General features: G+C 53.7%; 1 protein-coding gene across 4 annotated transcripts in view; it reads right to left on the reverse strand.

The window, feature by feature from the left end:
- The window catches only part of DPP9 (dipeptidyl peptidase 9), a 53264-nt gene that overhangs the window by 16187 nt on the left and 22070 nt on the right, over positions 1 to 15007 (reverse strand). For all 4 annotated transcript variants that reach the window (XR_007516428.1, XM_049876469.1, XM_049876467.1 and 1 more), the window contains 7 exons: positions 14719 to 14832; positions 9845 to 9973; positions 9303 to 9364; positions 7164 to 7264; positions 4979 to 5156; positions 4615 to 4774; positions 341 to 420 (listed from right to left, as the gene is read on the reverse strand). Coding sequence is in view for 3 of the 4 variants with exons in the window: in XM_049876469.1 (XP_049732426.1) it covers positions 341 to 420; positions 4615 to 4774; positions 4979 to 5156; positions 7164 to 7264; positions 9303 to 9364; positions 9845 to 9973; positions 14719 to 14832 (824 nt within the window). In the remaining variant the exon portion in view is untranslated. The remainder of the gene's footprint in view (positions 1 to 340; positions 421 to 4614; positions 4775 to 4978; positions 5157 to 7163; positions 7265 to 9302; positions 9365 to 9844; positions 9974 to 14718; positions 14833 to 15007) is intronic.

A 15007-nucleotide genomic window follows, 5' to 3' on the forward strand; every position in this document is an offset into this window, starting at 1 on the left:
GCTGGAAAGCCCTGCTGCCTGTGCCCCGAGTGCTCCCGGGTGGAGGGCAAGCAGGCAGGAGCGAAGGTTGGGGGGCAGCAGGGGGCGAGGCCAGAGCAAGGGAGGGGAGGGGAGCTTTGGGCACACAGGCTCGGGAGGGGGAAGGAGGGGTGTGTGTGTGGGTGTGAGCACATGTGTGCACCTGAGTGTATGCCTACATGTGAGTATGCAACTACGCACACACATCTAAGTGTGTGTGCACGTGAGCACGTGTGTAAGCGTGCACCTGCAAGTAAGTACATGTGGGTGAGTGTGTGTGTATGTGCACGCAGGGGTGGCGGGAGGGGCGTGGAGAGTCTACCTTGGAGCCGTGCCTGGCCAAGACCTCCCACTCGCCGCTGGTCAGAGCAATCTCCTCCTTGATGGGGCATTTAAATTCATCTGGAAGGAAGGAAAGAAACAGAGCTGAAGGGGGGCTCGGGACTCTGTGACAGGGGCCCACAGGCACCGAGGCCAGATTCCCTTCTAGCACATAGACCACAGAATTCACTCAACCCTGGGGCAGGCTCAGACACTGGCATGGGCCAGGCCGGTCATGCAAGGGCGGGCGGGCGGGCTGGCCTGAGACGTGAGCCAGGTGGGGACGGCACCCCACTGGACCACCACAGGCTGGCTCCAGAGCTGCAGAGTTGGTTCCTGCCACACAAACAGCAGGCCTAGTGCTCCCTGAGAAAAACCCAGAATCTGGGACTTTATCAAAATGTCCCCACTGTAGAACTCTGTACAGGCCACGCGCAATATGCCCATGCGCCAAATGCAGCAGAGGGACCTGCCCCTCTGTGCCTGGTGTCGGGCCTCAAGCCCGCCAGGAGTCTCAAGGGCCAGACAGACCTTGAGTCCAGCACCTCTGTCGGGCAAAGGCCCCGGTGTGTTTTCACGGCATTATTTTTTATCAGACCTCACAGTTTATTTAACAACACAGAAGTCTGTTGCTGCGTACCAGAAGCTTCTCGGGACAGCGCATGCAGGATGGCTAAATTGTCTTTCCTACCCTTGTGGGTCTAAGGCAAACTATCAAAACATTTAACTCGAGAGGGGAAATTTCCTGTGCACAAACCCAGCGGGTGAGCAGAAATACGCTTCCCCAGCGTAGAGACGTGGGGACGTGCTGCACCGAGACCAGGCCTGGGGGCAGAGGTGCTGGTGTCCCGGCCAACAGGCGATGCCCTGCCCAGTGTCCCTCATGGGTCAACAACGTCTCAACACGGAGGCCAGCCAGGAGCTCGTTTTCTTGTTCAAACCTTTCTGACGGCTCAAAGCACCTCTGTTGAGCCGTCTGAAGAGTGCGTCAGACGCTCTTCAGCTGCCTCTCCGGCCACCAGCCTCCATGTCCACGTCCAGGCCCTCCCCCACTTCCTTCTCTGGCCCCCCCCCAGAGGTCCCCCTGCCTCACTCCAACTCAGCTCCCACCCCTCCATGTCTGCTCCCAGCATTTCCGGCAGTCCGCCAGGTGGAGCCCCTGTTTGCAGGCTGGCATCACGGCCCTGCGGGTCCTGCAAGGCACACCTTCCTACGCCTCACCCACAACTCTCTGCTACGACAGCCCCACTTCCACACCACAGCCCTTCCCTCTGCCATGGCTGGCACCTGCCCTGCCCCTCACATCTTCGCCCCATCCTCGGGCTCCACCCGATGCCACCCCAGACACTGTCCTGCCCCCTCCCACTGGGACGGGACCTCCGACCTGTCCTGCAAGGCCCCCTCCTGGCCCAAAGGGACTCAGTCTTGCCATCTCAGCTATCTGAGCACCAGCAAGTATGTGCCATGAGAACAGGAGGGTGTGCTGAGACACAGATGCCATCACGGCACATGAGCCCAGCTGCTAGGGCCGGAAGGCCACGGGCTCTCAACGGCGATTCTGCCCCCAGGGACACCTAACAGTGTCTGGAGACATTTTTGGTTGTGACAATGCTGGGGGGCAGTTGCTACCATCTTTGAGTGGGTAGAGACCAGGGATGCTGCTCAACATCGTAGTGCCCAAGACGGCCCCGCCCCAGAGGAGGAGCCAGCCCCCAAGGCAGCAGTGCTGAGGGGCAGAGAGCCTGTGTCAGTTATTTAGAAAAACACTGAATTAGATCACTGCTCATGCCATACAGCAGAATACATTCCTGATGGGATAAAAACAAATAAGCAAACCCCTTGCTGTCGAGTCGATTCCGACTCCTAGCGACCCTATAGTACAGAGTAGAACTGCCCCATACGGTTCCCAAAGAAGCGCCTGGTGGATCTGAACTGCTAACCTTTTGGTTAGCGGCCGTAGCTCTTAACCACTGCGTCACCAGGGCTTCCTGGCGGGATAGACAGTGTAAACCAGGGTGACCTCCCAGCTCCTCTGAATTCCCTCCACTCTCCCCCCAGCTCAGTGTGTGGATTTAAATGTGGGCAGCATCCTAGGACATCACTAGGTCAGATGATTATGGGACGCAGAGTCTCCTGGTGGGGGCGGTCAGTGGAATTCCCTAACCCAGGGGTTCTCACCCGGGGTGATACTGCCCTCCAGGGGATACTGGGCAATGTCTGGGGACATTTGTGGTTGTCATGACTTGGGGGATGCTACTGGCATCGAGTGGGTGGAGGCCGGGGATGCTGCTCAGCACCCTACAGTGCACAGGGCAGCCCGTGTCAGCAGTGCCGGGGCAAAGCCCTGCCTGAACCTCAGTGTGCCTGGCTTGGCTCAGACCACGCCTCTCCTCCACCCAGATGTATCCCTCTGGTGCCTGTCTTGTGCCCAGGCTGAGACACCCTCTATGTATCGAGGACGCCACATTCCACCATGGAGCTACTCTGCGCCCCGAGCTCGGGCACACAAACCTGCTCACACAACACCTCCAGTGTCAGGCATGCAACACTCAGGGGCCCCAACCCCGCTCTGGAGTCTTCTCTCCTAACCTACCTCCTGCTCAGACCGTATCCCCAAAAGCCCTCAAGGATCTGGTCTCCTTCCCTCTCTCAGATCTCACATTCAATCCACTGGCCAATCAACCGGGCCAGCTTGGTGACAAAGCACATCCGGAATCCAACCGAATCTGCCTGGAGTGGCTCACCTACCACCACGCCCCTCAGTCACCACATAGCAACAAGAGGAATTGGTTTAAATTTCAACAGATCAATGATGGCTGCCAGTTTCGCTCGGGGTAAATGCCCAGTCCTCCCCGTGGCCCACAAGGCCCCATACATTACGTTCCGTCCCCTTTCTGCCCTCTCCTCCTCCTCTCTTGGTCTCCCTTACTCTGCTCTAGCCACATAGGCCACCTCACTGTTCCACCGTCTCAACAGGCATGGCCCCGCCTCAGTGCCTCTGCACAGGGCTATGCCCTCCACCTGGAGCACTCTGTCCCCAGACACCCAGGTGGTCCCCTCCCTCACTTCATTCCAGTCTCTGCCCCCTCACACACTCCCTAGCCCCAGCCCTGGTGTATTTTCCCCTTGCCATATGCATCACACTTGTGATAAAAAAAAAAAACCCACTGCCATTGAGTCAATTCTGACTCACAGCAACCCTGTACTTTAGATACCAAAAACACCAAACCCACTGCTGTCGAATTGATAACTCAGAGCTATTCCATAGGACAGAGTAGTACTGCCCCATAGGTTTCCAAGGAACAGCCGGTGGATTTGAACTGACGACCTTGTGGTTAGCAGCCAAGCTCTTAACCACTACTCCACCAGGGCTCCATATTTGAGACTCAATTGCTTTTGACATCCTGGTGGTCTCCTCCACTTGAATGTTCCACAAAAGCAAGGATTTTTCCTTTTCTTTTTTTATGTTTATATCCCCAGCACCTAACCCAGAAGTCAGCAACTTTTTCTATAAAGGGCCACAGAGTAAACATTTATGGCTTTGTGGGCCAGGTGGTCTATGTCAAGACTATTCAACTCTGCGGCTGCTAGTGCAAGAGCAGCCACGAACAATACGTGAATGAGTGACCATGACCATGTACCAATAAAACTTTATTTACAAAAACAAGCAGCAGGCCAGATTTAGCCCACGGGCCTGAGTATGCTGCCCCCTGGTGGTGAAAAGGGCCTGAGTCAAAGGAAGGCCTCAGTAAGTACTGTTGAGTAATCCAAGAATAACCAGCTATTAAGGAGGCCTGGTGGCTTCAGTGGTTAAGTGCTCAACTGCTAACTGAAAAGTTGGTGGCTTGAACCCAAACAGTGGCTCCATGGGAAAAAGATTTGGTGATCTGTTCCCATAAAAATTACAGCGTAAAAAACCCTATGGGTCAGTTCTACTCTGTCACATGGGGTTGCCATGAGCCAGCATCGGCACCACCACCAAGCTGTTTGTAATGCCCGCCAGCTTGTGAAGGATCTGTGGGAAAGTCTGACTCTTAGCCTCAAGGGGCATGCTCAGCAGGTGTGGGCAACATCCGGGAATGTGCTGTGCGCTGAATGCCACGTGCCCACCTCAGCGATGTGGCATCAGATGGCATCAAATGGCATGAAACACATGTGCACCTCAGCAAGGTAGCAATGGACGGCACCGAATGCCTTGGCAGGGTGGCAGCAGGCGGCATAGAACAGTACACACTCGCCTCAGCAAGGTGGCACCAGACAGCGGGCCCCGCTCACCTTCCCCAGGGCAGAGGGGGTCAGTCCAGTCATAGCCGCTGTGCCTCAGCAGCACGGTGACTTTGTACAAGTGGCAGAAACCCGTCTTGCACTCGTTGGCGCGGATAAAGGAGAACTCTTCTCCTGAGGACTGGGGGAAGGGGTAGAAGATGTCGTGAACCTGTCCCAAGAGAAGAGGGAAGGCAGGTCAGGAAACGGGCGTCGGGCAAGGTAGAAGCCCAACCTGGCCCCTGGGGACCCTCTCCCTCCCTGGTCCACAGCTCCCTTCCCCACCCAGGGTCCCACTCAGCCTTGTTGTCGCTGGTGCTCTGACGTGACCCCAGGGAGCCCGGGCCTGGCACAGACCCCCCAGCCCCGCCCTTACATTGATCCATACGTCGGTGACCTCCTCGTACACCACATAGGGCTGGGTGTGCTGGGGGACGGCCCTGGCCAACGCCACCCGCTGCTCCTCGCTCTCGGTGGCCGGGATGAACAGGGCTGGGGGCAGGAGGACGAGCTGGAGCCGCTGCTGGGGCCGATCCAGGAACATGGCCCAGGCACTAGGGGGGCGTCAGAGGGAAGTGGAGGCTTCAGTGCTGGGGGCAAGGGGTAGAAGCTTCCTCTCCTGACTCCTGTTATTGGTTCTGCTGAGTGGATTCTGACTCACAGCGACCCTGTGTGACAGAGCAGAACTGCCCCATAGGGTTTTCTAGGCTGTAACCTTTATGGGAGCAGATTGCCAGGTCTCTTTTCCTGTGGAGCTGCTGGTGGGTTCAAACCACCAATCTTTTGGTTAGCAACCAACCCTTAACCACTGTGCCACCAGGGCTTCTTGACTCGCCCACACCTGACCAAGTACCAGGTACAGCGGAGGTTCCCTCACTGGTCTTCTCCGTCAGAGGAAGACAGAATGGTTCACATAACTCTATAATCCCAGTGTTCTGAAAACAATGTCGCGTGCTATGAAGTCTTAGAGCAGCGTTTCAAAAACGTCACGATTTCTGCCAAATCTTCAGTCTGCTGATATTATCATTGATTTCGTATTCTGCTATAAATGGGTGGAGTCCCTGAGTGGTTAGTACATTCGGCTGCTAACTGAAAAGCTGGGAAGACCGAAGAAGAATGACCTGAGTTTTTAAACTTAGGTTTATTTTAACTTACGTTTAAAACAAATTTAGGTTTATTTTGAAAGAAGACGTATCACTTCCACGAATGGAAGACCAGCATCTCAACATAAAGACGGACCAACTGAAATCAGGTAAGATAGTAACACAAACAGTTGCTATCGAGTCGATTCTGACTCATGGCGACCCCACGTGTGCCGAACAGAGCTGGTCCATAGGGTTTTCATGGCTATGACCTTTCGGAAACAGATTGCCAGGCCTTTCTTCCAAGGCACCGCTGGGTGGTTTCAAACTGCCAACATCTTGGTTAGCAGCCCAGCGCTGAACCATCTGCACCACCCAGGGACTCCAGTAACACAGCAGGGAGATGAAATTCTGATGAAAGCCTGCTACGTGCCAAAGCACTGGGCCTGAAACCCGCCTCTGCTACACAGCAAGCGTTCGGGCGGCACTCAGCAAACTGCTCTGTAAAAGGCCCGCCCGTACGTATGTTCAGCTTCTCAGACCATACAGTCTCTGTTGTGACTACTCAGCTCGGCCGTGGTCGCAGGAAAGCTGCCACAGACGAGACGTAAACACACGGGCGGGGCTGTGGTCAACAAAACTCTATTCGTGGACACTGACGAGTGAATTTCATCTAATTTTCACGTGTGGCAAAATACTATTCTTCGTTCGCTTCCCTCCATCATGTAAAATGTAAAAACCGCTCTTAGTTCACAGGCCATACAAAACTAGACAGAGGGACAGATTTGGCCCCCGGGTTGTAGTTTGAGCCCCTGCCGTGAAAGAGATATTCCTCCTTGACAGAAGGAGAAGGGGTGGGAAAAACACACTTTCATATTTTTAATTTTTCGTGTACCAGTGGCTGTAAATGACGAAGGCGTGTTTCTCGCTTGAGTTACGTGTTCACTGCAGGCCAGCCCAAAGCTCTGCTCCAGGGTGCCGACTCAGTGACTCAGAGAGAAGGGGTAACAGAAAAATCTGCACCAATTCTTAAATTCCTGGTGGAAGTGTCATTTGCCACGATATGTCCCATGGCCAGGCCCACCTTGAAAAGGCCAGAGACACCTAAACCTACCGTGTGCCTGGAATGAATGGAGAGAATCAGAAACACGTCTGCGCTCGAAGTTATAACTACCCCAGATAGTAGTCCGTTTCGGGGTAAATGAGTGGGAACACCTTCGTCTTGTGAGTATGTGTTTCTGGGTGCCGGGCTTGCACCCCAGTTTGGGAAACAAGGTCAAAATATCTCCAGTGGCACCACGACCAGGACTTGGAAACCCAAAGTGTTGTGCCCTGACTGGCTGAGGCTTAGAAGTGACTTCTGGAAGCAAGGGGAGGCAGAGGATGGACACTGAAGCCCCTGGTATGAGCCAGCAGACTGGCGCCACGTCCCTGGTCCCCAGGTGCACTGGCCAGGCCACGCTGAGCGCAGACACTCACTACTTGCCATCCCGGGTCCAGCCGGCCCTGGCGATGTACTCCACCTTCGGGAAGAGCGAGCTGAAGGGCTGCACCAGCTCCTTCTCTTGGGTCGAGACGATCTAGAGGAAAACCAGACTCGGGTCATGGCTGGTTACCCACACACTGCCCAGGGAGAAGGGCCACCAACAGGAGGCAGGCCAGCTGACCATGGTGCCCAACTAGGGGACAGGAAACCCAGGGGACATGGGGATAGTAATGTTAGTGATGAGAGCACCACGAGGCCTCCGAAGAACACAGCCTCTGGATTGGGCAGCTTCCTGGGGCCTAAAGGGGGATGGCACAACACAGCATCCACCCTGGAGGGAGGACGGGGGTGGGAACGGAGGAAAAAAGGAAAGAGGGAAAGAAAGGAGAGAGAGAGAAAAAGAAATGGAGGGAGGGAGAACAGAGGGGAGGAAGGAAGGGCCTCGGTGAGTCTAACGATGACTGCGTCACTGTCCCCGTGCTCAACTGGCATAGCCCATGCCCACGTCAGAGTCCTGCCCATCTGAGTGGCCAAGGAACCATTTGAAATAGCGCAGGGGGAGGTTCTTTGTGGGGCTCAGCCAAGTGCTGTCACCAGCCAGGAGAATCCGGCAGCAATGCTTCATCCCACCGGGAATTTAAGTGGGAAAGGCCAACATGGAGGATCTGTGTATAGTCCATCAGAGCGTCCTGGCAGAGTGAGGCCAGGGGGTTTGGTCAGAGCCTAATCTTGCTGAAAACAAAAACAAAAAAACCAAACCCACGCCCCAAATTATGAAAGCAAGCGTAATCTGTTGCTGTTGTTGGCTGCCATTGAGCTGCCCCTGACTCACGGTGACCCTATGCACAACAGAACAAAATGCTGCCTGGTCCTGCGCCATCCCCGTGGTCGGTTGTGAATCGAACCGTTGTCATGCACACAGTTTTCACTGGCTGATTTTTGGGAGATCGCCAGGCCTTTCTTCCTAGTCCCTCTCGGTCTGGAAGCTCTGCTGAAACCTGTTCAGCAGCATCCTAGCAACACGCAAGCCTCCACGGACAGACGAGTGGTGGCTGTGCGTGAGGTGCACGGGCCAGGAATTGAACCTGGGTCTCCTGCAAGGGAGGTGAGAATTCTAGCACTGAGCCACCAATGCCCCTAGAAGTGTATTCAATCTCATAGTATTTTCTGAAACATTTTAAAAGAATTTGTTTTTGCAAAAACGCGCACGAGCTCTGTTGGTTTGCTAAGGCCTCTCAAGCCTCTGATGGGTGTGTGGGGTGTTTCTACCGCTGCAGCCACACCTGTCCAGGGCTCTGTGCTGGACTCAGGTGGTCCCCCAACATGACTCTGCTTAACTGGATGACTCGTCCATGTGTGGTGAGATTTGCAGTCTTCTGAGAAAGTGGGCCCCAGGAGAGAGCAAGCCCTACGAAGCTGCTGTTGCTCCATGATTGATGGGCGTGTGCTGGGCTGGCAGCAGGGGCTGGGCGCTAGGCGCCACGGGCCGAGGGCCGGAACGGGCTCGATGCTCCTGGATTCTCATGCGTTTTTTTTGCTGACACCTCCTCGAGGCTCCACCGTCTCGGGCAGTGGCTCCTGGGGTGATGAGGACCCTGTGCCTGATGCTGACTGGGGGACCAGGGAGAAGGATCTGGGCTCCTGTTGGTCCCATGACAATACAGGGGACCAGGAAAGGGGTCTGCAAGGCTCTTCCCCAAATGCCGGGGTGTTTCCCTGGCTGAGGTCTGGTCACCCGGAAGTCTGGCTGTTGAGGTCCCAGTTCCAGAAACTCAGAAAGAAGAGAGGTAAGCACCCTACTGAGGAAGCCCGAGGACATCTCTCCCTGTGGAGGCCACAGCTCAAAGCACACGCTCATCGGCCTCACTTCCTCACACCTCTCAACCACCAAAGAGGCAAGACCGGGCTCACCACTCCTGGTTTCTCAGACAAGGAAGAGACCGAGGTTCAGAGTGACGACCCAGAAGAAAGTCTCTGAGAACACGCTTTCACACTGCGTACACTGGGCTGTAGCCGTGAGGAGCACTGGCCCCAGGAAGGACATGCCTGAGTGTCCACCCGTCTCCCAGTGTGTCCCCCAGCCCCTCCTCCCTCATCTGGAAGCTTCCCCAAGACACACCAGGACCACTTACCTTGCCCTGGCTGTCCGTCTGAAATTCCGCCAGCTTCAAGGCGATCTTGGGATTCTTGCTGCCTACAAAGAATGAAAGCAAGACGCAAATAACATTTTTGTTTTTGAATGGTTCAGATAAAGGAAAAAAAAAATCCAAGGACGACTATTCTGTCACGTGTGAAAACAATATACAGTTCAAATTTCAGTGTTCAGCGATGACATTTTATTGGCCACAGCCAAGCCCATTCGTTTACATCATCCACGGCTTCTTTCAGGCTACCATGGCAGAGCTCAGTTGCTGGAACAGAGGCTGTCTGGCCCGCAAGGCTGAAAATATTTACTCTCTGGCCCTTTAGGGAAACAGCTTGCCAACCTTTCAGCTACGTGACAACGAGGACCAGGTAAGCCAGGTGAGGGAGGGGCCTCCCGGGCAGGCTTTAGCTTCCAAAAGGCAGAAGCTTCTCTGCTTCCCTGCTGGTGCTCAACGCCAGAGGCCCGGGGGTAGTGTATGTCACCACCCAGGACTCACAGGCCCCAGGCCGCTGGCCCGGCCACACTCACCTGTCCTGGGGTATCGGTAGGAATCTGTCTTCCTTTCTTCTAGGGCAGGTGAAGGAACATGAATGATCTCCACCTCGGACTCATCCACTTCCTCATATAAGATGCGCAGCGTCTTGAGGCCTTCCGAACCTTGGAGGGGAGTGGGGGAAGCTGTTAACCTACCGTGGGGGCTGCTGGGGGAGCCCAGGACACGGTCAAGAGTCCTTGCTCCCAGGTCACTCACCTAAAGCAAGCACGGGGGTGCAGGTACCTGGAGGGGGATCCAGGGCAAGCAGTCCAGAGCTGCTAGAACCCCTCAGTCCTGGCGGGTACTACACCTTAAGCCAGTCTCATGTCTGCTCAGGCCTCAGTTTCCTTAGCCGTACAACGGGAACGCAGAGTGATTACCAGCACAAAGAGGCCCAGGAGGTGGCCACACGGGGCATGGGCCATGATGGGGGATTACAGTAAGAATCTTTACTGGAAGCTCACTGTAAACAAGCCTGGCAGGGCCACAGTGTAACAAGGAGGCGGGCAGGGGCATCAGTACACGTTCATGGGGGAGGAGAGGAGCAGTTCAGAAAAGGTGGGTGAGAACGGCTGCTCAACTTGAAGGATGTAACCAATGTTGCTGAATTCTACATGGAGAAGTGGCTGAAATGGTGTATGTTCTGCTGTTTTTATTTCTCCAACAACAACAACAAATAAATTATTTTTTAAAAAAAAGGAGGCAGGGAGACTGTTGGTGCTTATGCTCAGAGACAAAGCCCAGTGCCGCTCCTTCGTCAACACACCCTCTCCTTCCTCAGCCACTATAGACTGAAGATAGAACTTTCTAGAAGAACTCCAACCACACGCTGCCAAAGTCTTCTCCATGCCTGCTTTACAGACGGAGTGGCTGAGGCTCAGAGAGGTGATGTGGCTAGCCTGAGGTCACGCAGTTTGGAAGCAGTGTGCTGGGGTTTGAGCTCAGCCCCAGTGACTTTGCCTCTGCTGTGGCCCTCAGCATCTGTCAGCTAGGGAGGCCCAGCTCAGGTCCCCATAGCCAAGAAAGAGAGCTGTTTCCCATAACAGCACCAGAAGTGGCCCAGCTACCACTACTGAACATTCTGATCAGGGACACAACAGATGGGTCCTGACAGAAAGGGAGAAAAATGGGGAACAGAACCCCAAATTCTTAAAGAATCTAGATTTACTGGATTCACTGAGGGTGAAGGAGTCCCCAAGGCCATTGTCCCAAGTTACTCTTCAAACCCTGAATCAAAGCTGTCCCCTGAAGTCACTTTAAACTAAGTAACGGTTTAGCCCAAAAAGTAAAGACCGTCGCCCTCGAGTACTGCACTCATTTCAAGAATCATCTGTGTAAGGCCAAATGGACAACAGCTCTCCCTAAAGCACAGACAACCAGACGACTGAGGGCAGGAAGCCTAAGTCAATGGGAGTGAAACCCCCAGAATAGAAATATCGAGAATGCTGACACAATGTGAAGGATGTAACCAACGTCACTGATCAGTACGTCAAGAAACTGTGGAATGGAAGTGGGTTTTGCTATGTGTATTTTCGCCAAAGATAAAATATTAATAATAATAGAAAAAAATAGCACCAGAAGCATCCCTGCAGCCCACGGTGTGAGAAAAGGAATTAGGACAAAAAGGACAGGCGTCTCTCTGCCCACAGCATCCAGGGGGCTTCAGCAAAGGAGTCTCTGAGCTGCATGCATATAGAATGGAGTCCCTGAGTGGTGCAAACAGTGTACGTGCTAGGCCACTAACTGAAAGGTTGGATGTTCGAGTCCACCCGGAGGCACCTTGGAAGAAAGTCCGGGTGATTTACTTCCCAAAAGTCAGCCACCGAAAACCCTGTGGAGCCCAGTTCTACTCTGATGTACACCGGGGTTGCCACGGGTCAGGGTCGACTTGGCAGTAACTGGTTTTTTAAAAAAATATACACGTCAAAGAGTTTGTCATTTCAAGTGTACAATGCGGTGAATTAACTACACCCACCACGTCGTACAACCAAGGCTATTCTCCGTTTCCAAACATTCTCCCTCACCCCAAACAGAAACCCGGCGCCCTTTCCACAGTAACTCCCACGCCCGTCTCCCCAGCCCATGATCTCTGACAAACTTTGGTCTCTGTGCGTCCCAGATATTTCATACGAGGGGGAGCATGCAGTGTGCGTCCTTTTGTGTCTAATTTTGCTTGAGTCCTGGTGGCGCAGTGGTTAAGCGTGCGGCTGTTAACCAAAACGTTGGCAGTCTGAACCCACCGTGGGAGGAAGATGTGGCAGTCTGCTTCCATAAACATTACGGCCTTGGAAACCCTGTGGGGCAGTTCTGCTCTGTCCCAGGGGGTCACTAGGAGTTGGGGTTGGCTCGACAGCAACAGGCTGAATTTCTCTCAGCATCATGCTTTCAAGTTCATCCATGTGGCTGCATATGTCAGGGCTTCGCTTCTCTTTACGGCGAGAAATACTCCCTCGTATGGATGGGCCGCACTTTGTTTATCCGTTCACCCGTCAATAGACACTTGGGGTGTTTCCGCCTTTTGTCTGTCGTGAATAGTGCTACGATGAACACTGATGTGTCGTTGCTGTTGGGTGCGGTTCAGTCGATTCTGACTCATAACGACCCTATATGACAGAGTAGAACTGCCCCCATAGGGTTTCCTAGGCTGTAATCTTTACAGGAGCAGATTGCCAGGTCTTTTCTCCCGTGGAGCCGCTGGGTGGGTTCAAACAGCTGACCTTTTGGTGGGCAGCCGAGTGCTTGACCACTGCGCTAGCAGGGCTCCTTTGACATGGGTGTCTGTGCCATCATGCTATATTTTAACGCCTCGCTTCTGTCTATGCGAGTGGTTCTGGCTCTCTGTTTACAGCAGGCATGTAAAGCTTTCTTTGTACATCGATTTAGGTGAAGGCAGCTGGACTGAACAGCAGAGTGCAGGAGCGATGTGGGGTATGGAGGTCCACGGAGCCTGCAGCAGCGGATGGCGAGTGACTGAGACTTGGGACGCTTGGTGTCGGTCGCCATGTCCTCCTCTGAGACACAGATGTGCTAAGGCCACAGAGGGATCGATTAGCAGCAGAGACTCGGCCCAGGCCCGATTCCAGAGCAGGGGAAGTCTTGGCTGGGGCGCGTGTGAACAGGCTGACCTCAATTCCACTGCTATTCACGGCGGCTGAGGAGCTGAGGCTGCTGACATGTCCCAGGAAATGACGTCCCCAGACTTCAAGGACGGACTTTGGTTGACTGAACAAGGAAGGAAATTAGATGCCCCTGCTCGCTGGGGGCGGAAACCCAGAGACACAAAAGGGCCCACTGAGCCAGCTCCTTTCAGCAATCGTTGGCAATATTTGCTGAGATCTGAAACGAGTGTATCCCCAACTCAGCTTTCTCACTGCTACGAGTTTTCTCTACAGCAGGGCTTCTCCCCTGCAGCACTGCAGGCCTGGGGACCAGATTGTTCCCTGGGGTGGGGCTGTCCTGCACAGCTTCCCTGGCTTCCACCCACTCAATGCCAATAGCACCCCCACACCCCCTCAGTTGTGATGACCCAAAATGTTGCCATACGCTGGCAAATGTCTCCGGGGGAGGGGGGCAGAATCACCCCCTAGTTGAGAACAACTGAGGTACCTGCAGAATACTCCCAGAATATTCATATGAAGATGTTCATTGTAGTACTGTGTATAAGATCCAAAGCAAAACCCGAAACCAAAGCTGGAAACAACCAAAGTGTCCCCCAGTGTAGAGCCCGTTAAATCATGGCGGTGTTGTTGGGTGTCGTCAAGCGGATTTTTGTCTCGTAGTGACCCCATGTGACAGAGCACAGCTGCCCCACAGGGTTTTCTTGCCTGTCATCTTTACAGGAGCAGATCGCCAGGTCCTTCCCTCTCAGAGCTGCTGAGTGGGTTGGAACGGCCAGCCTTTTGGTGAGCAGTCAGGTGCTTAACCATTTCACCACCAGGGCTCCTAGAAACCATGGTCGATCCATGCAAACGGGGAGTCTGTGGTCGTTGACGAGTCTTCCACGTGCTAATATCAAGATTGCTGAGTTGATTTTAAGTGCAAGGAGCAAGGAAGTATACAGTCTGGCTTCATTAAAAGAGAGAAGTGTGCAGAGAAACTTTTTTTTTTTTTTTAAATGAGAAAGGAAGTATGTGGCAGACTGGGTTTTTAGGGCAGTGAAACTATTCTGTACGACACTGTCACAGTGGACATGTGACACCATGCACCTGTCAAAACGGTGGGGTGTGCTGTGGAGTCAACTGGACTCCCAGTGACCCCACATGACAGAGCAGAACCGCCCTGTAGGGTTTTCTAGGCTGTCGTCTTTATGGAAGCAGGCTGCCAGGTCTTTCTCCCGTGGAGCCGCTAGGTGGGCTGAAACTGCCAATCTTTTGGTTAGCACCGGAGCGCTTAACCACTGCACCACCAGGACACCTTGTCGAAACCCACAGGACTGGACAAGACGAAGAGTGAACCCTCACATAAACTATAAAAAGCCCCAACCAGTTGCCACTGAGTCAACTTCGATTCACGAGGACCCCACGTGTGTCAGAGTGGAACCAGGCTCTGTGATGTCATCAGTGGCTGTGATCTTTCGGAAGCAGGTCACCAGGCTGGGTTTAAACCTCCCGCCTCTCAGTTAGCAGCTGAGCACTTAACCGCCAGCACCGCCCAACAAGGAACTCTGCCATGTAAGTGACAGACTTTAGGTAGCAATAAGGTATCAAAATTGGTTTATCAGTTACAACAAACGTGTCACGTGAATGACAGATGTGATACATTTGTTACAATGGAAAAAGAGCCAGGGTACAGGAAAACTCTGCTCAATTTTCCTGTGAACCTAAATAATGAAGTTTGTTGTTAAAAAAGAAAGAAACAAAAGCCCTACCTTCCCAGGAGGTGGTGGGACACCACCAGTACCCGGTGAACCGGTCAAATTCTTCCTGAATGACAAAGGTGGCTACCCCGGCAGACTTGGGGTCATCCAGGACATTGGACAAACCTGGAGGGAGAGAGAGAGCCAGACAGGAAATAAGCAGTATTCTAACAACTAGGGAGCCCTGGTGGCACAAAGGTTAAGTGCGTGGCTGCTATCAAAACGCCAGCGGTTTAAACCTACCGAGCGGCTCCGTGGGAGAAAGACCTGCCGATCTGTTCCTGTAAAGACTACAGCTTAG

Source organism: Elephas maximus, chromosome 3 (assembly GCF_024166365.1).
Source record: "Elephas maximus indicus isolate mEleMax1 chromosome 3, mEleMax1 primary haplotype, whole genome shotgun sequence".
NCBI lineage: Eukaryota > Metazoa > Chordata > Mammalia > Proboscidea > Elephantidae > Elephas > Elephas maximus.